The sequence below is a fragment of the Rhincodon typus genome, chromosome 37, assembly GCF_021869965.1.
Source record: "Rhincodon typus isolate 14 chromosome 37, sRhiTyp1.1, whole genome shotgun sequence".
In the NCBI taxonomy this organism is placed as follows: Eukaryota; Metazoa; Chordata; class Chondrichthyes; order Orectolobiformes; family Rhincodontidae; genus Rhincodon; species Rhincodon typus.
Window position 1 is genome coordinate 380,130 of NC_063368.1, and position 27,930 is coordinate 408,059.

General features: G+C 42.2%; 1 protein-coding gene across 6 annotated transcripts in view; it reads left to right on the forward strand.

Moving 5' to 3' along the window:
* sgsm3 (small G protein signaling modulator 3) overlaps window positions 1-27,930 on the forward strand; it is a 203,950-nt gene that overhangs the window by 118,822 nt on the left and 57,198 nt on the right. For all 6 annotated transcript variants that reach the window (XM_048617525.1, XM_048617522.1, XM_048617521.1 and 3 more), the window contains 8 exons: window positions 4,127-4,272; window positions 7,791-7,886; window positions 10,458-10,583; window positions 10,990-11,044; window positions 11,842-11,972; window positions 16,045-16,200; window positions 23,360-23,414; window positions 27,100-27,149. In XM_048617525.1, coding sequence (XP_048473482.1) covers window positions 4,127-4,272; window positions 7,791-7,886; window positions 10,458-10,583; window positions 10,990-11,044; window positions 11,842-11,972; window positions 16,045-16,200; window positions 23,360-23,414; window positions 27,100-27,149 — 815 coding nt within the window. The remainder of the gene's footprint in view (window positions 1-4,126; window positions 4,273-7,790; window positions 7,887-10,457; window positions 10,584-10,989; window positions 11,045-11,841; window positions 11,973-16,044; window positions 16,201-23,359; window positions 23,415-27,099; window positions 27,150-27,930) is intronic.

The following is a 27,930-nucleotide window of genomic DNA, read 5'->3' on the forward strand; positions in this document are numbered from 1 at the left end:
TGTCTCTTAAACTTTGCTATTGCATTTTTTTCTATCATGTCCCCAGGCAGCACGTTCCAGACACCTTCTATCCTCTGTGTAAAAAAAACTTGTCTCACACGTCACCTTTACATTTTCCCATTTCACCTTAAACCTATATTCCAAAAGACCTATGCCGCATGTGTAAAGATCCTACATGTCTTTCTAACCCCTTGGGTGAAAGTGCAAAGTTGGGGGAAGGCTAATTACAACAGTCTTCGGCAGGAACTGGAAAAATTGGACTTGGGACAACTGGTTTTAAGGTTTTAAAAGGCCCCCACTTAAAAAGACTCCCAAATCTGACGTGTGGGAGTCTATTAAAATCCAGTTCGCCAGAGTTAAGGACCAGCATGTTCCTGTGAGCATGAAAGGTAAGGATAGCAAGATTTGGGAACTTTGGATGATGAGAGATGTTGTAAGTTTAGTTAAAAAGAAAAAGGAAGCATATATAAAGTTTAGGAAATAGAAATCAAATAAGATCCTTGAGGACTACAAAGGAAGCTGAAAAGAACTTAAAAAAGAAACTAGGAGGGCTAGAAAGGGCCATGAAATGTCCTTGAATTAAGGAGGGTCTCAAGGCATTTAATACATATATTAGGAGCAAGATGGTAAGTAGGGAAAGGGTAGGTCCACTCAAGGACAAAGGAGGAAATTTACGTGTGGAGCCAGAGGAATTGAGTGAGATCCTTAGTGAGTACTTTGTATGATTATTCACCAAGGAGAAAGAAATTGATGGTGGTAAATTTCGAGAAGGGCTGGTTGGTATTCTAAGGCATGTTGATATTGAAAAGGACAAAGTGTTGGGTGCCTTGAAAAACATTGAGATAGATAAGTCCCTAGGGCCTGATGAAATCTATCCTAGAACACAAAAGCAGACAAGGGAAGAGATTGCAGAGGCCTTGACAGATATCTTTGTATCCTCTAGCCACAAGTGAGGTCCCAGAAGACTGTAGAATAGCCAATGTTGTTCCTTTATTTAAGAAGGGCAACAGAGATAATCCAAGAAATGATAGGCTGTTGAACCTTACATCAGCGATAAGAAAATGATTGAAGAAGATTCTTAGGTACAAGATTTATTCGCATTTGGAGAAGAATGGATTTATTAGGGATAGTCAGCATGGAGTTTTGCAGGGAAGGTCTTGTCTCACAAACTTGTTTGAGTTTTTGAGGAAGCAATGAAGATGCTTAATGAGGGTAGGGCAGTGGATATTGTCCACATGGACTTTACTGAAGCATTTGACAAGGTCCCTCATGGTAGTCTGGTTCAGAAGATCAAATCTCATGGAATCCATGGGGATTTGGCAAGTTGGATACAAAATTGGCTTTGGCCATGGAAGACAAAGGTTAGTTGTGGAGGGGTGTTCTTCTGACTGGAGGACCGTGACCAGTGGAGTTCCACAAGGATCAGTGCTGGGACTTCTGTCGCTTGTAATATATAGATGGTTTGGACAAAAATGTCAGTGGTCTGATCAGTAAGTTTGCAGATGACTTGAAAATGGTGGAGTTGTGAATGGTGAGGAAAGATATCAAAGACGCAGCAGGATATAAATCAGTTGGAAAGTTGGGCGGAAAAATGGCGGATGGAATTTAATCTGGGCAAGTGTGAGGTGATGCATTTTGAGAGGTCAAAAGCAAGAGGAAAATATACGGTAAATGGCCATACCCTAAGAGCATTGATATACAGAGGGATCTTGGGGTTCAAATCCACAGTTCCCTGAAAGTGGCAACGTGAGTGGATAAGGTATTAAAGAAGGCATATGGCATGCTTGTTTTCATCAGTCAGGGCATTCGGTATAAAAGTTGGTGAGTTGTGTTACAATTCTATAAGACTTTAGTCAGGCCATATTCGGAGTACCGTGCACAGTTCTGGTCACCACATTTTAGAAAGATGTGGGGAGTTCAGAGAGGGTGAAAAAGAGGTTCATCAAGATGTTGACTGGATTGGAGTATATTAGCTATAAGGAGAAGTTGGACAAACTTAGATTGCTTTTACTAGAGCATCAGAGACTGAGGGGTGACCTGATAGAAGTGTATAAAATTATGAGAGGCTTGGATAGGGTGAATAGTTGGAGTCTTTCTCCCAGGGTGGAAATGTCCAATACGAGAGTTAGTTTTAAGGTGAGATGGAGAAAGTTTAAAGGAGATGTGGTAGGGAAGGTTTTTAGACAGAGATGGTAGGTGCCTGGAACGCACTGCAGGGGAAGTGGTGGAAGCAAAAACATTAGAAAAGTTTAAGAGGCATTTAAACAGATACATGAACAGGAGAGAATAGAAGGATATGGACCATACACAGGCAGATTCAATTAGTTTAGAGTAGCACAGTGGTTGGTACAGACATAGTGCGTCGAAGGTACTGTTCCTATGCTGTACTGTTCTATTATTTATGTCTAACCCCAATCTAAACCTACCCTGCCATCTTCATCAATTTGTGTACATTCACATTCCAGGTCCGTTTGCTCCTTCACCACTTTTAAAATTATGTCCTTTTTCACATTGCCTGTCCTGATTCTTCCTACCAAAATGTATTGCTTCATTGTGCTAGATTTCATCTACAGCCTACCTGTCCATCCCATCAGCTTGCCTGTGTCCTTGTGAGCTCTATCACTATACTCAGATCACAATACCTCTGAAGTTTTGTGTCATCTGAAATTGTTTTTGATTTTGTACTCTATACAACCAAGTTTACGTCATTACAAATTAAGAAAATGAGCAATTCTCGTACTGACAGTACCCAACCATTTGTCTTCCTCCAGTCTATAAAACAGCTCTGCATTGTTACACTGTTTTCCGTCAGTCTTCCAACTTGGTATCCACAAACCCACCATTCCTTCTTGTTCAACGGCTTCAACATTTCTGGCAAACCTTGAGCAATTGATCATCTGCCTTTTGGAAGTCCATGCAAAGATCTGACTTGACTTTCCTCATTAGTGCACACGATGTCCCCTAATAGTACTGTATGTGTCCATACTTCCCAAGGACTGCAGTGGTTCAGGAAAGCAGCTTACCACCACCTTCTCCAGGGCAAGTAAGGATAACCAATAAATGCTGGACTAGCCAGCGATTCCCATATTCCCTTGAACAAATAAAAAAAGCTACTGTGAATTTTGTCTGAGAATATAATTTATAACAGTTATCCTGCCAACATGATTAAACTGCCTGTACTGTAAATTACAGTTCTCAGACACCAGCTGTATCTAAGGAGTCTTGGAGTCAAACAGCAGAGAAACAGCTCCTCTGCAATGCCATCCTCTACTTTTTTCAGTATTTGCTCTTCTTTCTTCTCACACTGTTTTCTCTCTTTCCCTCTCATGAATGCTGTCATCTCACTTCCTCTCTTTGCTGAATAAGTGCAAAATACTGCAGATGCTGGACATCTGGAGGTGGTATCGAGATGGTGGCGGAGGAGAATTGGCCAAATGGTGCCTGAAAAGTGGCGTCTTCAGAGTTAGGGTCCAGTGTATTCAGCAGTGAAGAAGTGGAGAAGGGATGGCGGCGGAGGCATGGTTGATGATGAGCTGGCTCAGGACTAATAGACTCTCTCTAAGCTATATCTTTCTATACTTTTTCTTATTCTTAAAGCTGTTCAAACTAGCACCGGATGGTGGTGGCAGTTGAAAAGCTTTTCACTGAAACCATTCATTCCTTATCTGAAGTAAAAACAAACAATACTGGAGAAGCTGAGTTAACTTGGTGTATGACCTAGTTTTGTCATTTTTCTTACTTTTTCATTCATTTATGATGTGCCATAATTAGCTGTCTAGTTCTTGCTACTTAATGGGATATAGTTCTCCTGAATTTGTTTTGCATTTGCAATACTCTCCACTTATTATTTATTATAAATCATTAAGCTTTTTCAGGTTTTTTTCCCTTGTTGTAGTTTCATCTCATTAAAATGTGCCACTTTATTACTTTGATTTAAACATTATTATGTCTTGGTTTAATCTTTAGGTTTGACCTTATTATGTTGTGATCACTGTTGCCTAGACATTTCTCAATGCTGCTTCCTCTTATCAGTCCTAGATATTACGTTCCCTTTTTGCTGCTTACTTAGCTATTTGTTGGTGAAGGTAAATTCTTCTAATTTTGTCCTGTTTTCTTTTTCCCATAGAGCTGTCCTTGATCACTCTGCACTGGTTTCTGACTGCATTTGCTAGTGTTGTGCACATCAACATACTTCTCCGAGTCTGGGACCTATTCTTCTGTGAGGGCTCTGTTCTCCTTTTCCAGATCACACTGGGAATGCTGAAATTGAAGGTATGCAGGTCACTATGAGGATATGGTAGTATGGAATATTTGGGGATAGCAAGAACTGCAAATACTGGAGTCAAAGATAACACAATGTGGAGCTGGAGGAAGACAGCAGGCCAGGCAGCATCAGAGGAGCAGAAAAGTTGACTTTTCGGGTTGGGACCCTTCTTCAGAAATGGGGAGGGGGAATGGAGCTCAGAAATAAATAGAGCAGGGGTGGGGCTGGGGAAGGTAGGTGGATGGTGATAGGTGAGTGCAGGTAGACAGTGGTGGGGATTGGTCAGTGAGGTGGGAGGGATGGATAGGTGGGAGAGAAGATGGACAGGTTGTGTCAGGTCAAGGAGGCGGGGATGAGCGGGAGGGCTAGACATGGGATGAGGCCGGACGCGGGGAGACTTTAAAAGTGATGAAATCCATGTTTAGGCCATGGGGCTGTCGGCTCCCGAGGCAGAATATGAGATGCTGCTCCTCCAGTTTCTGGGTGGTGTCATTGTGACACTGGAGGAGGCCCAGGATGGACATGTCATCCAGGGAGTGGGAGGGGGAGTTAAAATGGTTGGCGACTGGAAGGTGTTGTTGTTCGTCATGTACAGAGCACAGATGCTGTACAAGACGTTCTCCAAGCCTCTGTTTGGTCTCACCAATATAGAGGAGGCCACATCGGGTGCAGCGGATGCAGTAGACCAAGTTGATGGATGTGGAAGGTTTGTTTTGTGCCTTGAATGGAGGTGCGGGGCAGTTGTAGCACTTCCTGCGGATGCAGGAAAAGGTGCCGGGGGTGGTGGGGCTGGTGGGGAGTGCGAAACAGACAAGGAAGTCGCAGAGAGAGTGGTCGCTACGAAAGGCAGATAGGGGTGGAGAGGGAAATATATCTTCGGTTGTGGGGTCGGATTGTAGGTGGCGGAAGTGCCAGAGAATGATACGTTGAATACGAAGGTTTGTGGGGTGATATGTGAGGACAAGGGGCATTCTGTCTTTATATTTGTTGGTGGAAGGGGATGTGAGGGCAGAGGTGCGGGAAACACAAGAGATGTGGTCGAGAGCATTTTCAATCACTGGAGGGTAAAGTTACAGTCTTGAAATAGGACAACATCTGGCATGTGCTGGAGTGGAACGCACCATCTTGGGAGCAGATGCGGTGGAGGCAGAGGAATTGGGAATAGGGGATGGCATTCTTGCAGGAAGGTGGGCGAGAGGAGGTGTAGTCTAGGTAGCTGTGGGAGTCAGTGGGCTTGAAATAGATGTCAGTTTCGAGGCAGCCACAGGTGCAGGGGAGTGAGGGTGACTCCTTTGCTGAGGACTGACCATTCGTTCTCAGTGAGGGGGAGGTCTTGGGGTGGGGGGGGAGTTGGTGGTGAATACCCGGCAGGGTTTCGGGTTAGGACTGGGTGTAGAGCTGGTAGCTGGGTTGGAGCTGGGTGTGGGGGTGGAGTTAGTGACATTGTCAGCGGTGGGAGCAACGACGTCGGCATCAGTGGAGTCACCGTCGGCGGAAATGATGTCAGCAGTGGTTGGGGTGACATTGGCGTCGTCGGGAACATTTTTCATCTCTTTTAGAATTGCTAATAACATAACATATACAACCCGGTGCAGGAGTAGGCAATTCAGCCCCTTGAGTTTGCCTCACCTTTTGGTACGAGCATGGCTGATCTCATCTCAGCCTCAACTCCACTTTCCTGCCATAATGATTGTACTCACTTCGTTGTAATGGGAGCATTGCAACAGCCATTCTTCTTGTCACGTGCCATGTTGAGAAAACACATGAAGAGCACGATGGGAACAAAATGAGAACTCGGACACATTTTGGAGTAACTGGACACATTTTGGAAACAAATATTGTAAATTCACTGCGATCCCATATCAGGAGAGATGAGTAGAGTGATTGCACAGATTGTTTTTGTCTGGATGGTGTACACATACACTGATACTGGGTCTGTGTAGTATACACTCATGCAGATTATGGTCTGAAGAGTATACACTCGAACTGATCTTGGGTCTGAATAATGTATACCCACACTGTATTGGGTCTGAATAATATACACTCACACCGATACTAGGTCTGAATAGAGGACACTCACACTCATAGTGAGTCTGAACCGAAAACACTCACATTCTGCCTGTAAAATCCATTGCTTTTCCATTTATGTGTGGGTATACATACCCACTATCATACAGTCACATTATCAACTCACTTTAATAGGTGTTGCACTTTGCAGTAAGGTACACTGGGTGGCAGTATGAGCCTGGAAGAGAGTACCAAATATTAACGTCAGCCTTCCTGCTCCTTTGATGCTGCTTGGCCTGCTGTGTTCATCCAGCTCTACACCTTGTCATCTCAAATATTTACTGCCCTTTGCTTCCTAATATCTCTCTTGAACAGGTTGACCCTAATTCTCAGACTATGCCCCCTAGTTCTAGAATCCCCAACCAGTGGAAATCATTTATCTACCATGTCTTCCTGTCAGTATCTTGAAGATTCTGATCAGATCATCCTCTAACCTTCTATCTTCTAGAGAAAACAGGCCTAATTTATAAAAACCAAAAGAACTGCGGATGCTGTAACAAAGTTGCTGGAAAAGCTCAGCAGGTCTGGCAGCATCTGTGAAGGGTAAAACAGAATTAATGTTTCGGGTCCTGTGACCCTTGGAAGGCCTAATTTATGTAATCTTTCCCCTTAAGCCCTGAAGTCTGGGTATCATTCTTGTAAACAATTTGTCAGTCAGTGATAGTTAATTAATGTTGGTGTTTGGTCTGCTCATAATAATTTATTAGTAGAAAACTATGTAGTTAGTAACGATCGTGAATGGTCAGTCGGTAACAATTAATTAATGACAGCATTTGGTCAGTTAATTAATTAGTAGCATAGCCCATTTTGTAATGTTATTATCTTGAAGCTGCTTTGAATGTGAAAAAGCTATTAAGCAGGTCAATTGGGAGGGTGCAGGAAATCTGACACCTTTAGGAACCATGACTGAGATTGTCAAAATCCCATAAATGGTATGTGAAGGCAGGGAGGATGTTGGCACAGAAATGTGAATTTTTAAAGAAGTAGTTAATGTGACACTGCAAGTTTGACTTCTATAGTTCTGGCAGTTGTCTGAGAAAGGTTATCCTCATCTCATGCAATTTATCAGTCCCACCTGGTTCAATTGTAAACAGTATAACTTCAAGAGAACAGCTTAAGTTCTTTCCTGCTCTAAGAGTGGAATACATTGTATATCCCGATATTGAGGAACGCAACATTGTTGGAGTGCTGGGAGCCTTCCCTTTTAAAACACTGGAGCAAGGTTTCTCTGCTATCTGAAAGATCCCATTTTATATACTGAAGGGGATCAGGGAGCATATTCAGTATCCTCACCAATCTTCCTTTAAAGAATCATCACCAGAACACACCTGTCTTTTCCTTCATTCATTTGTGTATTACAGCTGTATATGACAGGTGCTACATTTGCTTCTATAACAGTTGGAGATGTACCAAGCATGGAATGAGATGCAGTATTTACTGAGACTTGTTGATTCTTTAGGAAGAGGAACTCATCCAGTCTGAAAACTCAGCATCCATCTTCAACACGTTATCAGACATTCCATCACAGATTGATGACCCAGAGATCCTCATTAAGGTCAGTGTCATTTGAAGCCTTTAAACAGGTATAAGCCAATGCAGCTGAGGTCAAGAGTCCAGTTTCTTTGAGAATTAAGAATCTGTCAGAGCGCTGAGTCAATAATAATTAAATAATAATGTCATTTAGTCAGTAATGAATTAATTGAACACTATGTAGTAATGTAGTAACACTAGTAATGATTAATTAATGAGTTCTGAAGTTCACATTTCCAAAACATTAACTCCGTTGGAGCTTCTGCAGCATTCTCTGTTTCAGATTTCAAGCATCCACAGTGTTTTGCTTCTTTATATAATTAATTAATGCCTGTGGCCACTCAATTAATTAGCATACTACGTGGTCAGTAGTAATTAATCAATGATAGTGTTTGATCGATCAGTAATAAATTAGTTGCGCACTATGTCATCAATCAGTAATATTTAACTTAATGACAGTGCTTGGTCAGTCACTAATTAATTAGCACAGTACATAGTTAGTTGGTAGTAATTAATTAGTGACGGCGTTTGATGAGTCAGTTATCATTAATGACAGTGTTTGGTCAATTAGTAAGAATTAATGATGTATTTGGTCAGGCAGTGATAATTAGTTAATGACAGTGTTGGTCAGTAAGTCATAATTGATTACGAGCATATATGTACCCGGTCAGTAATAATTAATTAATAATAGTGTTTGGTCAGTCAGTAATAGTTAATTACTAGCACACTATCCAGTCAGTCAAAAATAATTAATGATTGTGTTTAGTCTGTTGGTAATAATTAATTAGTTGCACAGTGGTCAGTCAGTTATAATTGATGACAATATTTGATTGACTCATTAATTATTGTCTTTGGACAAGCAATAATAATTAATTGCAGTATTTGCTATGTTAATAATAACTAATTAATGACAATGTTTTCTCGGTCAGTAATATTTAATTAATGTCTAACTAAACACTCAGCAATATTTAAAGAATGACAGCTTTTTTTTCAGTCAGTAATAATTAATGATAGTGTTGGTCAGTCAGTAGTAATTAATGACAATATTCTTTGAATCCATAATATTTAATTAATGAAAGTATTCAGTCAGTTAATGATGTCTAGATTGAGCCAGATCAAGCCTTAAGCTTTGCTGATTTATGTACCTGATTTGTGGATTTGTTCTGTGTTTTGTTTGGGAGATTTTTGAATTAGGTTTGTCATGGAAATGTGTGGGAAGTTGGCAAAAAAAATGTTATTTCTGCGCTATCACCCTACCAATAGTCATTGTGTTGGGTTGAAGCTGGCATCTTTCCAGAGATGGGTGTTTGGCATAAATGCATGGAAACAGACACTTAGGTCCAACTTGTCCATGCCAACCAAGTTTTCCAAGCTAAACTATTCCCACTTGACTGCATTTGGCCCATATTCCCTAAACTTTTCCTATTCATGTACCTGTCCAAATGTCTTTTAAATATTGTAACTGTACTTGCATCTGTCACTTCCTCTGGCAGTTCAATCCACACATGAACCACCCACAGTGTGAAAATGTTGCCCCTCGGGTCCCTTTTAAATCTTTCTCCTCTCACTTTAAAAATATGCCGTCCAGTTTTGAACCCCCTTACCCTAGGGAAAAGACGTTTGCTATTCACCTTATCTGTCCCCCTCCTGATTTTATAAACCTCTATAACGTCACCCCTCAACTTCCTATGCTCCAGCAAAAAAAGTCCCGACTTATGTAGCCTATTCTTATACTCAACCCCTGCAGTCTCAGCAATATCCTTTAACATCTTTTCTGAACCCGCTCCAAAGCCCACAGTGCTTGAACCTTTGATATAGGAAAGCCCAGCTTTTAACAATGACATCAAGACACAGTGCAGTTACAAACATAGAGCAGGAATAGGCCATTCAGCCCTCTGAACCTGCTTCATCAATGCTAGATCATGCCTGATCATTTGCCGTATCCCTGCACTATTCCCATATCCCATGATATTAATAGTGACTAGAAATCTATGAATCTCTGTCTCTAATTTAACTAATGACAACTTCCACATTCCTCGGAGTTCAACAGTTTCAGAGATTCACCACAGTGGAGGTTCCTCCTCATCTCAGTCTTAAATGATTTGCCCCTTATTTTAAGATGGTTTCCCCACAGTCGGCGATACAAGCCTGTCTGCATCAACATTTCTTGGTGCTTTAAGAATTTTGTTAGTTTCAATAAAATTGCCTCTGGTTGTTCTAAACCCCAGAGAAAACAGACCCAGTCTCCTTGATCTCACCCTCATAGGACAATCCTGCCATCCCAGGCTCAGTCCAGAGGACCTCTGTCACATTCCTTTCATGACAAAAGTAAGAAAGAAAAGTCTGGCCAGGATATCAATACTCCAGCTGCAGCCTAACTAGTGTTCTGTACAATTGAAGCAAAACTTCTTTGTCCCTGTACTCAAATCATCTTATTATAAAGGAAAACAATAATAGTGCCTTTGCATTGCTTGCTGCAGTTACTTGCTAGATTTCAGTGACTTATGAACAAAGACACTCAGATCCCTTTGGAGATCGGGTTGTAGCTACTATTCAGCTCACTATGTAAAATAAATGATGAAATATTTCTCTGCAGGAGTCGATGAAGCTCGCTGGGTCATTGACAGATGCCATGATCGAGAGCCAAAGGAGGAAGCATCTGGCATATCTGATTGCAGACCAGAACCAGGTCCCTCAATCAACCATGCCAAATTACACAAAGGTTTGTACCACTGGTGAGGCAGCAATCCATGCAAAGCCAGGAACAATGCTTTTAGCACTTACATTATCCATATGGAGAAAGACAGAAAGTAATGCTGTGACTTTGGTCATGGGAACATTCTGCCGTGACTGGGTGTGAAGGCCGAGCAGGGCGACTGGGTGTGAAGGCTGAGCAGGGTGGCTGGTTTATACTAATTTCAAGCAGGCATGTTGGTTTTATGCCCTGTGCCGAACGTTCTGGTTTGAGATTTCTTCTCCTGGCTTAATCTTTCTGTAAATAACAGGAAAAATAGTACTTGCCCCCAGGTTATCTTTGGTCTCAGAGATGCAGCCAGTCTGACTTTTTTCACGTCCAAAGGTAATGTGAGTAGTGACTTTACTGAGATCTGTCTTTCTTCTCTGTATAGATTGTTCGACGACAGTCCCAACGCAGGAAATCTGGACTAGGGGCTCTACTTTTTGGTAAGCTCATTGTCCCCTAACTATGGAAACAGACCAAGGCATGGTGGGGTATTATAGTGGAGCTGCAGTTGTAGTGGGGTACAGGTATCTGGCAGGGACTATGGCAGAGTTAGGCAATGGTGGCAAGATGCAGACAATGACATAAAAACATAAAACAATAGAAATACTTAGCTGTGAAGTAAAGATAGTTTTTTTTTCAGACTAATGATGTTTTCTTAGTTCTGCTACTGCCTGACTTGTTAAGAACTCCCAGCATTTGTTGTTCTGATTTCAGGTTTCCAGAATTCATAGAATTTGGTTCTACAGACAGAGCATATTGTGGATAAACATAGATATCTCCAATTTTCATTGTTTATTTCATGGTGTGTTCATGAATTCACCATTAATCATTGTTGACTTTTCAAGTGTATTTTTATAAATTTCTTCCTTTTCTTTCCTCTTCCAGCCTCCCTATCTATTTCACGCTCTCCTGCTGTCCTTCTCTGTCACGGTCTCTCCTTCATCCTTTTCCACCATTCTTCCTTCCTTTTCCTCCACACCCACCTTTTACACTCTGTACAGTATGCATTGCCACCTCACACATTCAGGATCCTTGTGCTGCATTATTGAGCACCTTGCTGACTTCATGAGAAGCCATCTGATAAGCTGTTGAAATGTGCTGGTGCAACGTAATGCATGTTGGCCAATCTTAAACTTTGCTAATCTCCTAATTGTAGTTGAAATGTTCCACTTCCCTTGCCCACTCTCGCCTGTCACTGTCTTTCTTTAATACCCTTTACCCGCTTTCTTACTGACAGGTGACAATGAAGATGCAGAGGCAATGAAGGCAAAAAACATTAAACAGACAGAGTTGGTGGCAGATTTACGGGAAGCCATTCTGCAAGTAGCTCGACACTTCCAATGCTTGGACCCCAAAAATTGCAACATTGTGAGTAAATAACAAAGGGAGAGCCCATGACAACTCTAGCTTCCTTAAAAGCATCTGCCACAGCCATCTGTTTATGTCAAAAGCTGTGTACAGGCAACAGCAGAAGTGACTAAACATATTTTGTAGCATGTTGTAGGACAATGTAGTACCCTCAGCAAATTTTGAACATTTGGGAATCTCACCTCCACACCAACAAATGTCCCTATTCAGTGGCTGAGGAGTGAGGATGAGGGAAGGAGCAGTGGTGGGTGAGATCTGACCTTTCGTCATCTTGACCAGATTTGAATCAAGAAGGTATGGGGTGGTGATGAGGGGGCTGTTAGAATATAGACCCAAGATGTTCCCTTTGGTGTGAAATGTAACAGCAATAAGCCTAGAAAACCATGGATGTCTAGCAATATTCAGAATTTGGTAAAAAGGAAAAGAGAGACTTTTTTCTCTCTGGAATTGTATGTACCACAGTGTGTAGAGCCGAGAGATCCAGCGGTGCAGGTACATAGTTCCTTGAAAGTGATGTAACAGGTAGATAGAGTGGTGAAGAAGGCATTTGGCAGTCTTGTCTTTATTGGTCAGAGCATTGAGTATAGGAGTTGGGGTGTCATGTTATGACTGTATAAGAAATTGGTAAGGCCACATTGGAGTAGTGCATACAATTCCAGTCACCATGCTATTGGAAGGATGTCATTAAACTGGAAAGGGTACAATAATGATTTACAAGGATGTTATTGAGACTGGAGGGTTTGAGCTGTTGGGAGAGGCTGGATAGGCTAGGACATTTTTCATTGAAGCTTAGGAGGCTGAGGAGAGACCTTATAGAGTTATATAAAATCATGAGGGGCATAGATAAAGTACAAAGCCCAGGGGAGGGGAATCCAAAACTAGACGGTATAGGTTTAAGGTGAGAGGGGAAAGATTTAAAAGGGTCCTGAGGGCGACATTTTCACACAAAAGATGGTGCATATATAGAATTAGCTGCCAGAGAAAGTGGAAGAGGCGAGTACAATTACAACATTTAAAAGACATTTGGACAGGAATATGGATAGGAAAGGTTTAGAGGGTTATGGGCCAAATGTAGGAAAATGAGGCTAAGTTCAGATTAGAAAACTTGGTTGGTATGTATGAATTGGGTGAAAGGCTCTGCTTCTGTGCTGTATGGCTCAATGTAGAAATATTACTTTCAGTTCTAACCCCAAATCGTTGATATATTGTGCACAGCTGGGGCCCAATACTGGTCCTTGCGGTATCTCACTCATCACAGCTTGCCAACACGAGAATGACCCATTTCTTCCTACTTTTTTTCCTGTTTGTTAACCAATCATTGTTCCATGCAAGTACATTACCTCCTATTCCATGTGCTTTAATCTTTCGAAATTTATAAAATACCTTCTGCAAGTGAAATATACTATGACCATCAGCTTTCCTTTATTACTAATTTTGTTCGTAATATCTTCCAAATAGTTCAACAAGTTTGTCAAACTCAATTTCCCATTCACAAATCCATACTGACTACACCCAATCAGATCATGATCAACCAAATATTTTTCTTTATTCTTTATTCATTCACGGGATGAGGGCATCGCTGACCAGGCAGTATTTATTGCCCATCCCTAATTGCCCAGAGGGCAATTTAGAGTCAAACACATTGCTGTGGGTCTGGAGTCACATGTAGACCAGACCAGATAAGGATGGCAGTTTCCTTCCCTAAAGGACATTAGCGAACCAGACGGGTTTTTCCGACGATCAACAATGGTTTCATGGTCATAATTAGATTCTTAATTCCAGATATTTTATTGAATTCCAATTCCGCCATCTGCCATGGCAGGATTCAAACCTGGGTCCCCAGAACATTATCTGGGTCTCTGGATTAACAGTCTAGTGATCAAATCACTAGGCCATTGCCTCCCCTCGTTATCTATTTATCCTATCCTCTATGATTGATTCTAACATTTTCTCTCACACTGATGTAACGCTAACAGGGTCAGTAGTTCACTGTTTTCTCTCTCGCTGTCTTCTTAAATAGTTAGGTGACTCTTCATCATCTAGACTCGAAATGTTGGCCACTGTTTCTCCATGGATGCTGTCTGACCCGCTATCATCTCCAGCATTTGTTGTTTTCAGTACGTCTGCAGTAATTGCTCCTGCTCATCCAGATATTCTACATTAACCTAGTCCCACTTGCCAGCATTTGGCCCATATCCATCTAAACTCTTCCTATTCATAAACCCATCCAGATTCCTTTTAAATGTTGTAATTGTACCTGCCTCTACCACTTCCTCTGGCAGCTCATTCCATACACGCACCACCCTCTGATTGAAAAAGTTGCCCTTAGGTCTCTTTTAAATCTTTTCCCTCTCACCTTAAACTCCCTCTAGTTTCATATTTCCCTATCCTATGGAAGAGACTTTGACTATTCACCCTATCCATGCCCCTCATGATTTTATAAACGATTATAAGGTCACTCTTCATCTTCCGATGCTCCAGGAAAAGTAGCCTCAGCCTATTCAGCCTTTCCTTCTCAACCATTTCTCTATTTCCTATTGCAAATTCTTCTGACTTTGCCTGTAATGGACCTACATTCATTTTGGTCAAAAGTTTCTTTTTTATGTTGAAGCTTTTACGGTCCATTTTTATGTTTATTTTGCTAGATGGCAATGTTCTGTTTTCCATTTCCTTTTCAGTGCCTTGGTCCTCCTTTGTCCTATAAGGTTGCCAAGCCTCAGAATTGCTGCTATTTCTGGCAACTTTATAGACTTGTAATTTTTTAATCTTATACAAAATGAATTTTTTATTCGCCAGTTGACTGACACAGTTTTCATGTTTTTGCACCTTGAAGGAATGTATAGTTGCTGTAAGTCATATAATAGTTATTTAAAGACTATCAATTACCTTGTTTAAAATTACTCTTTGAACCCAAAGTCCAATCAGAGTCAAACTGCCAACTAGTCAGCACCCTTTTTCTCTTTTAGTCAAAATTGTGTAGTCAAGATTGAGGGAGAGGGTGAATGTGAGTCATCGAGGGGGAGGTAGATGGGGATTATTGAAGGGGAGAGTGGGTGTATGTCATTGAGGGCAGGGTGGATGGTGGGCATTGACATGGAGGGTTGATGGGCGATTTTGAGGGGGCGGATAGATGGGAGAACATTGAGTGGATGGATAGATGGGGTGGTTATTGAGGGGGACGATAGATGGGGCATATTGAGGGAGAGGTTGGATGGGGGCATTGATGCGGGAGTGAGTAGGAGGCATTGAGGGGGCTAGGTAGTTGGGGGTGTATTGACTGGGACGGTGGATGGGAATGTTGAGGGGGAGGGTGGATATGAATCATTAAGGGGAAGGTGAATGGCGATTATTGAGGGGAAGAGTGGGTGGTGGAACTGAGGGTGGATTTCTTTTATTCACTTGGGACGTGGGCATTGTTGGTTTGGCAAGCATATATTGCCCATCCATAGTTGCCCTTGAGAAGTTGGTGGTGAGATGCCATCTTGAAACGCTGCAGTCCCTGTGCATTTTAGAAATAAAACCAGTCTGACTCCAAACTAAAACACAAACAGATTCTAAACAAGGTCTCACACCTAACGTGCATTGTCTGACCTAAAATATCACCTCTTCTTTACACTGATAAAACCTTTAGTTCTCTCAGGACCATGACTTGAAAGGAATTCAGGGATTTACGTATACATATTAAGCAGTTAAAACCTTCTAACTGATTAAAGATTTAACAGCATCTTAGGTTTGTTTACTATATCCTCATCAATGGTGTGAACCTTTGATCTTTCACTTATAAATTGTGTGTCTGATACTACCTCTCTCACTAACACCTGAAGAAGGACTGAGACTCCGAAAGCTTGTGTTTTCAAATAAACCTGTTGGACTATAACCTGGTGTCATGTGATTCTGATGATGTCTATGATAATATACTTTATTTTGAAGCTTCAGGTGAAAGAAACTTTCATCTTGAGCTGTACCAGGTTTAGTTCTTGTCCTAAATTCCTTCTGTCTGTTGAGATCATCTTGTCATCTTGCCTGACCCACAATGTTTGAGATGTAATGACTGAAACATCTCCTTTAATAGGAGCTGACCCCAGACTACTCCATGGAAAGCCACCAGAAAGACCATGAAAATTACGTTGCTGTGTCCCGGAACCGAAGGCGTCGAGCCAAGGCCCTGTTAGATTTTGAACGTCATGACGATGATGAACTGGGGTTCCGAAAAAATGACATCATCACGGTAGGTGTGAGTTACTGCTGGTCCGACAGGTAATTTTCCCTCAGACAAGACAGCATTCCTCTTGGGGGATGAACGCAGACACCACATATTGAGCAGAGCTTGCTGTGAAGCCGGGCACTAATCTTGTGGATCATACGTTTTTTCCTATTTGGCTAGGGTGGCATGAAGAAGGTAAGTTGCAGGTTGTATGGAGCATGAATGGAGATGAATTTATCAAAGGCCTTTTGGGCTGAACTTCCCTGGGTTACTGCCAGTTACAGTAGACGTTGTACTCCGAGATAATACAGAGCACTGAATCCCTCACAATGGGCTATACAGAGACAACAACAACTTGCATAATATAAAGCCTTTAATGAAGTAATTCATCAGAATGCCTTAGACTTGAGAGCTATTGAACAAAATTCAACACATTTGTAAAGTGGTTGCAGTTTCAATGCTCAGGTATTCAAGGGATAATGACCATGCTCTAATTTCCAAAGTCATTATAGAAAAGAATAAGGATAGTGCGCAAGTTAAGTGTATATATTGGGGGTAGGCCAATTTCCATATCATTAGCCAGGATGTTCAAACATAGACTGGGAACAGCTACTTGCAGGTAAGTCTGCATTTGGAAAGTAGGGATCTTTTAAAGGTGGTATAATGAGGAAAATGTCTTGTTAAATGGTCACTCGGTTCTGATGGAGGTTGATACTGGCACAGCCATTTCAGTGATTGTAGGAACCAATTTTTAACAAAATTCACTCTGGACTCCAACCCTTAAGTTTGCGCAAGACCTCGTCTTGACTGAGAACTATACCGGGGAACTTTTACTGATTAAGGGTACAACTTTGGTTCTGGTCTCTCATGAGAAGCAGCTTGTTCAGTTACCAGTGATTGTAGTAAAAGGCTTGGGTCCAAATTTGATGGGACAAAGTTGGTTGAGAAAGATTCACCTAGATTGGCACAACATTTTTCGATGAGAAAATGGCTGCCTGAGTGAAGTCCCAATTAAGTACCCGGAGGTTTTTGCAGGAAGGTCTAGGGACTATCAAAGGAGCAAAGGCTACCTTACATGTTGACTAGGAATTCTATTATTTTGCAAAGCCCACCCAGTGCCATTTGCCCTACGGGCAAAATTAAATGCAGAAATTAGAAGGCTGGAAAGTGAAGGAATCATAAAAGCAGTCCACTTTGAAGAATGGCCAGAACCGGTCATACCTATTGTGAAGTCCAACGGGTCGGTTTGCCTTTGTGGTGATTTTAAAGAAATGGTAAACTACTTTTGACAGCTGGACAAATACCCAATCCCTTACTTAGAGGATTTATATACAAAACTGGCAGTGGAGGAGCCGTCCTTTACAAAGCTGAACATGAACTATACGTACTTGCAATTCCCGTTAGATGAGGATTCCCAAATGTATGCTACAATTAATACTCATAAAGGTTTGTGCCAATATGCGAGACTGCCATTTGTGGTGTCATCAGCCTGTGCAATTTTTCAGTGGACAATGGAGAACATTTTACAGGGTCTACTCCACGTTGCATTTATCTAGATGACATGCTAATAATGGAAGACCAATAAGGAGCACATAGGCCTTAGAATTTCTCCCAGGCAGGTGTATGCCTCAGAGGGGAAAAATGTGTGTTCCAAGCACCCCAAGAAACCTCTTGGGCTACAGAGTCGTCAAGACCAGGTTACACCCATTGGAAAGTAAAGTGAGGGCAATCAAAGGTGCCCCGGCTCCCACATCTGTACTGGAGCTTAGGTCTTTCTTTGGACTGGTGAATTATTACGGAAAGTTCATGCATATCCTGGCCTCCATCCTGGCACCTTTGCATCAACTCTTAAAAAAGGCTGGGCTTTAGAAATGCTCATGTTGCCAAACCATAGCCTTCCAGGAAGTGAAGAAACAGCTATCATCCTTTAAGTGTTGGCACACTGTGATCCCAAGCAAGATCTGGTATTGACATGCGATGCCTCCCCATGTGACATAGGAGTAGTATTCGCTCATAGGTGGCCCAACGGAAAGGAACGCTCAATAGTGTATGCATCCAGGACTTTGGCTATTGCCGAGAGTAAAAACACCCAGATAGAAAAGAAAGGTTTGACAGTCATATTTGGAGTCAGGAACTTCCACCAATACCTTTATGGATGTAAATTTATAATAATAACAGACGACAAACTCGTGCTATGTCTATTAAGGAAGACAAGGCAGCGCCACCCATAACTTCAGGTGGAATGCAACGGTGGGCTCTAATTCTAAGTGCGTATTAATACAAGTTGAAACACCATCTTGCAGGCCAAGTAGAAACTGCGAATGCGTTGAGCTGCCTCCCACTGGCAGATACACCATTGGAAGAGTCTGTAATGGTTTTCAATTTTCTGGACACATTTCCAGTCACAGCTGACAATATGAGACTTTGGATGCAGAATTATCCAGTCCTGTCAAAAGTGAAACGTCTAGTGGTGATGGGGGAGTCCAAAGGGCCGTCACAGCCAGAATTGGGGAGGCAATGGTCGAGTGGCATTATCACTGGACTGTTAATCCAGAGACCCAGATAATGTTCTGGGGACCCGGGTTCAAATCCCACCGTGGCAGTTGGTGGAATTTGAATTCAATAAAATATCTGGAATTAGGAATCTAATGATGACCATGAATCCGTTGTCGATTGTCGGAAAAAACCCATCTGGTTCACTAACGTCCTTTAGGGAAGGAAATTGCCATCCTTACCTGGTCTGGCCTACATGTGACTCCAAACCCACAGCAATGTGGTTGACTCTTAACTGCTCTCTGGGCAATTAGGGATGGGCAATAAATGCTGCCTAGCCAGCGACGCCCTCATCCTGTGAATGAATAAAGAAAAAAATTGAAATATCTTTGGATCTGAAGAGAGCAGATCACAGTAGAGAATGGTGTACAATATAGGGAGCAAGAGTGATTGTCCCATGCAGCGATCACCTCCAAATACTGGCTGAACTCCACCAGGGGCATCCAGGAGTTTCCAAAATGAAGATGTTCATAGATTCTTGCAGCGTAAAAAAGACCCTTTGGCTCATCGAGCCTGCACTGACATAACTACAGCTAAAGATGCGCTAATCCCAATTTCTTGCACTTAGCCCATTTCTCTGAATGTTATGAAACTTTAAGTGCTGATCGAATTTTTATTTGAAGGTTATAAGGTTTCAGGCCTCTACTACTTTCCTAGGCAGCGCATTCCAGAGTCACACCACTGACTGAGTGAAAAAGTATTTTTTCTGAAATCCCCTCTGAATCCCCTGACCCTTACATTAAAACAATACCCTCTTGTGATTGACCCCTCAACCAAGGGGAGCCACTGCTCTCTACTCACGCTGTCCATACCCCTCATACACTTATACATCTCACTCATGTCCCCCCTCTGCCTTCTCTGCTCTAGAGAAAGCAATCCAAGCCTATCTAGTCTCTCCTTATAGGTTTGTTTTTCCATCCCAGGTAATATGTTGGTGAACCTTCTCTGTACCCCCTCTATATCATTCTTGTAGTGAGGTGACCAGAACTGGACACTGTACTCCAGCTGTGACCTAACCAATGATCTGTACAACGCAAAACATTACCTTCTTGCTCTTATACTCTATGCCATGATTGATGAAAGCAAGTGTCCCATTGGCATCTTAACTATTCTATTCTATCTTAAATTCCTTAGTATAATCACCTGGTTATTACTCTTACACATCTCTGAACTCTCTATATATTTGCTCCTCTGTTTCCCACTGACTCTTTAGGAGTCTATAATACACTTACAGTAAATTGGCTGCCCTCTTAACATTTGAGATAATGGAGTATTTAATGAGTGGCTGGACACTGGGTAGCTTAGAGGAACAGAGTGATGTTGGGGTAATCACAGATCCCTGAAGTTGGCAGAGCATGTGAATAGGATAATTCAGTTACTTATCAACCATCCCATAATCTCGCCCATGTCATTTATAACTATCACAAACAATAAAGGATCCAGCATCGATCACCATTGTACACAACTGCAAACCTGGCTCCAGTCACTGCCCTCTGGCCCCTGTCACTAAGCCAATTCGGATTTAGCTTGCCAAGTTACTCTGGATCCCCTGAGATTTTACCTTCTTTATCAGTTTCCCACGTAGGACCTTGTCAAAGGCCTTGCTGAAAGCTGTATAAGCTACATCATCTGCCCTACCCTCATCTACACACATGGTATCCTCCTCTCAAAATTCCATCATATTCATTCGGCATGATATTCCTCTGACAAAACCATGTTGACTTTTTTTATATTCATTCATGGGATGTGGGCATCACTGGCTGGCCACCATTTATTGCCCATCCCTAGCTGCTGTTGAGAAGGTGGTGGTGAGTTGCCTTCTTGAACTGCTGCAGTCGGTGTGCTGTAGGTTGACCAACATTTCTTATGGAGAGAATTCCAGGATTTTGACTCAGCGACAGTGAAGGAATGACAATGTATTTCCAAGTCAGGTGGGTGAGTGGCTTGGGCGGGAATTTGCAGGTGGTGGTGTTCACATGTGTCCACCCAGAGGGAAGTGGTCATGGGTCTGAAAGGTGCTGTCTAAGGATCTTGGGTGAATTTTTGCAATGCATCTTGTAGATAATACAAATTATTGCTACTCCGCATCAGCAGAGGGAGTGGATGCCAATCAGGCAGGCTGCTTTGTCTTGGATGGTGTCAAGCTTCTTAGATGTTGTCGGACCTGTACCCATCCAGGCAAGTGGGGAGTATTCCATCACACTCCTGACTCGTCCCTTGTACGTGGTGGACAGGCTTTAAGGAGTCAAGAGGTGAGTTACTTGCTGTGGTATTCCTAACCTCTGACCCGCTCTTGTAGACTATGTGTTTAGAATTAGAATTGGCACTTGTTTATGTACTGAGTCCAGTTGAGTTTGTGGTCAGTGGTAACTCTGGGATATTCATAGTGGAGCATTCAATGATGATAACTCCTTTGAATGTCAAGGGCTGTAGTTAGGTTGTCTCTTATTGGTGACAGCCATTGCCTGATATTTGTGTGGTGCAAACGTTACTTGCCACTTGTTGGCCCAAGCCTGGATACTGTCCAAATCTTGGACCACACAGTGTGGAGCTGGAGGAACACAGCAGGTCAGGCAGCATCAGAGGAGCAGGAAAGTTGACGTTTCGATTCAGGATGTTTGGAGTCCATTGGGGATGAGCTGGCTGCGTAGGCAGGTACTGAGAAAGGAGATGTGGCTGTAGTACCGGGTTTGTTTAAGTATGTGGTCGAAGGGTTTAAGGGCAGAGGAGATTACCAGAGGATTGCAGTGGAAGAGAGATCCACTGAGGTCTATCCGGAGGGAGGAGGACAACTTCTTCAAGGTGGGCATCCTTGGAAGAGGCTGCACAGTGGGGTTATAAATCAGTCAGAGATAGCAAGAACTGCAGATGCTAGAATCAGAGACAACACAATTCCTCCAGCTCCACACCGTATTGTCTCTGACTCCAGTCCCTGCAGTTCTTCCTATCTCCTACTGTCCAAATCTTGTTGCATTTGAACATGGACTGCTTCTGTTTTGGAGGAGTTGCAAATGGTGATGCAAATTATGCAATCATCAACAAACATCCCCACTTCTGGAGGACAGATCATTGGTGAAGTAGCTGAAGCTGTTTGAGCCTAGTATAGCACCTTGAGTAACTTCTGCAGAGATATCCTGGAGCTAAGATGACTGACCTCCAACAACCACAACCATTTTCATGTGCCAGATATGACTCCAACTAGTAGAGAGTTTGCCTCCAATGCCCCATTGATTCCAGTTTTGCAAGGGCTTCTTGATGCCATACTTGGTTGAATGCAGCCTTGATGTCAAGAGCTGTCACTCTTACCTCACATCTGGAATTCATCTGTTTTGTCCATATTTGAACCAAGGCTGTAACGAGGTTAGGATCCCTGATCAATCCTTGCCTCTCTAAATGAAGATTAATTTTCTGTTTTAAAATTTTCTTCAATAGTTTCCTTTCCACTGATGTTAGACTCACTGGTCTATGGTTTCCTGGTTAGGTCTACCACCCTTCTTATAAAGTTGAACTACATTAACTGTCCTCTAGTCCTTTGGCACCTCCCCTGAGACCAGACACAATTTAAGAATTTGGATCAGGACCCATGTAATTTCCTCAGTTGTCTCCCACGGCAGCCTGGGATACAATTCATCTGGACATAGGGGTTTGTCCAATATAAATCTGCCAAAACCTCCAATACCACCTTGCTACTTGCGTCAACCTGCCTAAGCACTTCACAATTATCATATAGTTATCTTTCTGTTACCAATACTAGTAAACTACTGCTATTAAAAAATCTTAATAATCCTGAGAAATCCTACTGATACTTAACCCACAATTACTTTTAAGTTGAAAACTTAAGGTGAAAAGGAGCTACTCACAAGGTATTCACCTGTTACTTCCTGTTGCTACTTAAAGTCATTACATTTTCAATTTGCCAGTATTTAACTGGACTTCTTCTCTTGCTGTATCAAATTCTCTCACTCAACATATGCCCAAGCTGTCTCACTCTGTCTTGCTGCATTCAGTGATGAGCTGCTGTCTTTATGTTGTCGACAGCTGATTTTCATGTAACTTGCAAAGTGTCATCTACATTTAAGTCTAAATTAACAACAGAAGAGCCAGTATTGAGTTCTGTGGAACCTCCATGGAAAATGTCCATAATCTTTGGTTACGTAGGAAGTGTGATAGTAGTGAAGCCATTTAAGATGACAAAGTCATAGTCATGACCGTGAATATGGGTAGGTGATTGGAATGGAGAGAGAGATTAAGCCAGAATAGGAAAGTATGATGTAGTGAGATACAGTTGGAAACAACTGCGATTCAGAACTTGTTCAATACAGAGACAGAGGAAGGAAAGCCATGGAGATATCTCAGTGAAAAAAATGACAGAATTTCAATACGAAGCTAGAGTGAGGATTTTAAAGGAAAGTCGAAAGGGATGGAACAGGCTGATTTGCTTAAAGAGAAAGGGAACAGTTAAAGGTGTGATCTTACAGTAGTAGTCACACTGCCACCATTTGATAGTGTGTTATTTAAATGCAGTATTTTCCTCTGAGTAGTTTCTATTTTAAATTTGCAGTCATGTTGTATTGTTGCATTTCAAGTGTCCTGTTCCTGCCTGACTGAGATCACCACTTGTTTCTTTCAGATTATATCTCAGAAGGATGAACATTGCTGGGTTGGTGAGCTGAATGGGCTGCGAGGTGGGTAACATTACGTTATTCTTAAGTCTGATCAAAGACCCCCTGTATGACAGGGGCCACTAAATGAGAGTATCTGCAAACACCAACCATGCTACAACATATTTCCAACTGTGCACACTCACTTCCAGTTGTTTTTAAATGCATATATGTGTGTGCAAAATATAGCCAATTTTTAACAATTCAAAATAATTCCACATTATTTAAGGTTTTATTTCTCTTTAACATTTGTTAGGCTTTTCTCATTTTTTGTATCAATTTATTTCAGACATTTCACTGATTCTGTGCACACTCCTTGGGTCAGCAAATTGCTGTTGGACGAACCTTTGCTAAACTATCAACCGAGTGCAGCATTTTGAACTGCGTTTTCCCCAGGCAGCATCAGTAACTGCTCATTCCTGACACAATTCTAACAATATTTAAAAGACATTTGGATCAATACATGGATAAGAAAGGTTTAGAAGGATATGGGCCAAGTGCAGGGAAATGGGGTTAGCATGGATGGACATTTTGGTCGGCATGGACCAGTTTTGGGCCGAAGGGCCTGTCTCCATGCTGTCGGACTCTATGACTCTAATTCATAAGGAAAAAGTCACAATTAAAGTTGACTTTTATATGTGCTCTGGTAACTCATGAACAAGCCGAGAGATAGCCACCTTCAACAAATTAAGTATGTTAGATTTCGTGCCAGTTTGAGAATCTCGGAGCGACTGCTCCTAACGGTTGTTTCAATTTTTCCTTTTGTCGTCATTAGAAATGATGCTACTTTAGTCTTGAGCTGCTTTTGACACACCTGACCTATCACTAGTCAAAATTGCTGTCTCTCTTTCACACTGTCTTTCTCTATTTCTCTCACTTTCCCTGGTTCTGTCTCTCTCACCCTCTTTCTGTCTCTATTTCTCTCACATTCACTCTGTCTCACTTTCTGTTCCTACCTCTTTCACACTGTTTGCTTGCCTATCTTTCTCTCTGTCTGTCTCTCTCTTTCACTCTCTCTCCATCAGTTTTTCCCTATCTCTCTCTCAATACTCACTGTTTCACACTCTCTTTGTGTCTGTCAGTCTTGCTGTTTGTCTCTCACAGTTTTGTAACACTCAGTCTGTTCACCTTCTGTCTCTCTCCCTCGCACTCTTTATCTCCGTTGCACTGTCTGTCTCCTTCTCACCCTTTTTCTCTCTCTCACTCCGTCTTTTTCTCACTCTGTGTCTCCCCCACTGTGTTTCATACTTGCTTTGTCTCACTCACTCACTTTTTGTCTATCTCAATCTCTCACTCCCTATCTCTCTCGCTCACTCAGTCCCTCAGTGTTTCACACTCTTTTTGTGTATGTCAGTTTTTCAGTGTTTCTCTCACTTTCATGTTTCAGTTTCTTTCTGTCTCTCTCACACTCTCCCAATCTCTGCCTCCTTATCTCTTCTGTCACTCACTTCCTCTGTGTTGACACTCTTTTTGTGTCTCTCTGCCTTGCTGTCTTTCTTTCACTGTCTTGTGTGTCTCAGTCTTTCTCCCTCTCACTCTCGGTCTCCCTCTCACTCTTGGTCTCCCTCTCGCTGTCCACCTACCTCTCACTCTCCGTCTCCCTCCTGCTCTCCGCCTCCCTCCCACTCACTGTTCCCTTCTCACTCTCTCTCTCCCTCTCTCTCTATCACATTGTCTCTCTCAATCTCACTCACTGTCTTTCCCAATGTGTTTCACAAACTCTTTGTCTCTCACTCTCTTTGTGTCTCTCAGTTTTTTCATTTGTCTCTCATTCTCTTGTGTTTCTCCATATCCCTCTGTCACTCTACCCCCTCTCCCTCTCCCTCTCTCTGTCTCACTCTCACACACACTCCCTCTGTATAGGCAAATAAAATCTGAAATGTGTGAAGCTCACTGTCTTCCCACCCTCCCGCTATCGAGGGCAGCATGGTGGCTTATTGGTTAGCACTGCTGCATGGTCTGCCTCACCATGCCAGTGACCTGGGATCAATTCCACACTCCGGCAACTATCTCTGTGGAGTTTACACATTCTCCCACAGTCCAAAGATGTGCAAGCTGGGTGGAAATCGCCATGGAAATTGCAAGGTTGCAGAGAAAGGGTAGGGGAGCAGGTCTGGGTGGGATGCACTTCAGAGAGTCGGTGTGGACTCGATGAACCAAATGGCCCGCTTCCATACTGTAGGATTCTGTGATCTGTTCTCTGTAGTCGCAACCTACCTGCCATGTTCGACATAAATAATAGAAGTTCAATTGAGTTTTTTTATCAACTCAGTCGTCCTGAATATTATTCAGTCAGAATGCAGTTAATGTGGAAAGCCAAACAGTGATACGTCAGCCATTTCTGGAGGCCAAATTGTAAAAAAGCAGGAAAAGGGGAGTACCCTCATTGAAGAGGAGAGTACTATGTGGCCGTCTTAGGTGTCACTCCAACTTTGTTCCTTGCTGCATGCTGTCCAAAAACAAGTCTCCATGCTCCTGTCCCCTCCCTGAGCTCTCAAGTTCTCCTGCATTGTCAGTCATCTTCTCTTCCAACTTCTCCTTGCAGTCCCAGCAGTGCCCACCATTGAGCTTGGTAATGTCAATAGCAGGACTTCCTACCAAGGAGCGACAGATAGAAGCCCCACTCTTACAATGTTTAGCCAGTCTGCAGTGAGTTATGACTGTGAAGGAGGCTCCTTTCTGCTACATCAGCTGCTGACTGACTTTCCTTCTAGGAGTCAAGCAGACCACACCCACAAAATCCAGGCCTTGTCTGTCTGTCTCTATTACTCTCATTCTGTCTCCCATCAGTCACTTCCACGTCCTCTCCCTCTCTCTCTCATTTCTCTCTCATTCTCAATCGTGAGGGGAAGAGCCCATTTCTTGCTTCACTGCTGAGCTTGGTATCCACTCATCAACATCACTGCTCGGGGAAGGATTGCTGTGTGTGTATTTTATGATTTGCTTGCCAGTCAAGCAAGCATATTTGCGATTATTGCAAACTGCTTGTGAATGGGCAGTACTGAAGATTCAAATGTAAGGAGAGTTTACAACATGTCCAAGGAAGATTTGCATATTTGATTTGAGTTAAAATTTAGAGATAACACAGTGTGGAGCTGGAGGAACACAGGCAGCATCAGGGGAGCAGGAAAGTTGACGTTTCTTCAGAAGGGTCCCAACCCAAAACATCAACTTTCCTGCTCCTCTCAGTTAAAATTTGTTGTGCATCTTTATGTTCTATTATGTGCCTGAATATTCATCGGGTTCTTGGTACTGAAGCTGACAGTTTGATGTGAACAAAACATTTCTGGAGAAACTCAGCAAGCCTGGCAGCAGAGAAAGCAACAAGAGTCGACATTTCCAGTTAATGACCTGTCACCAAAAGTGGTCACAGATTGCTCCTGACCAGTCTTAATAGTCTCTCTCAGATCGAACAGGATGTGAATGTAAATAATGGAAATTAAAAGATTGTGCTTACCCCTAGATTGCAGTGTAAATGAGAGGACTGTTGTGTTTGCCTTAAATTAGCTAATGCAAAAAAATACCAATTATACTGTGATTGCTGCAACTTAGAGTGCCACAGGCCTCTGCACTGTTGAAGTTCTGCTATTGAAATATTGGAATCCATTACAAAGAGCAAGTATTCCAAATGCACTCCTCACTCTACAATATCTTAATCCACAGAAGGTTTTGTTGTTTCTTGCTACTAACCTTTGACATTTTCCTACAGGTTGGTTTCCTGCAAAATTTGTGGAGGTTCTGGATGAACGAAGTAAAGAGGTGGGTTCAGTCATGAATGGATATGCCGGAATTGAGTATATCAGTCCTTTACCTTTTGTGAATCATTGTTGTATACAGAGAATGGTGGTTATTGTGCCTGCATACCTCAAAACTAAAATGACAATCGTTTCTGACATGCATCCCTGATGATTCACTGTTACATTTTGTCAGACCCGAGACCTGCCACAGATTTGCGTATCTAGAGAATTTGCTGTTCTCCTGATTTTTCTGTGATTATTATTAATTGAGAGAGTGTCTTAGTGTGGGCTGATTGCCTCCATGATCCAGAATCTGTGCTCCTGTTGAGACATTGCAGAACAGAGGTTTGTGTTAGCTAGGATTGTATGTTGAGGTATGAATGTCACAAACTTTGGACTGCTTACTCAGTAATGTTTCACAAGTGAATTATGTTTATGGATCTCTGGCAGCTCGGTGAGGAACTGTTCCACCCAGTGTGGGCAAAAGGGTACTAAACAGAGAATGCCAACTTCAGTATGCATTGTTTCAAAGAAAAATGAACTGTTTGCAATTTTTGGCGTACGTGCTGCTAATCAGCTAGAAAATCTACTTAAATATATTGCTGTGTATAAGGTGGCTGTCTTTGCTGAATTGTCATGTCAGTTGAGAATCATTTGCACACTGGAACAGTCCTGGGTAAAGGAAGAAGAAAGTCAGAATCTCTTGTTTCTGTTCATTGTTCGGTCATTGCTATACATCACTATCAAGCCAGGGGAACAGCCCAAATTCAAAAAGGAGAGTTTGAAGAGCAGCATCAAATATA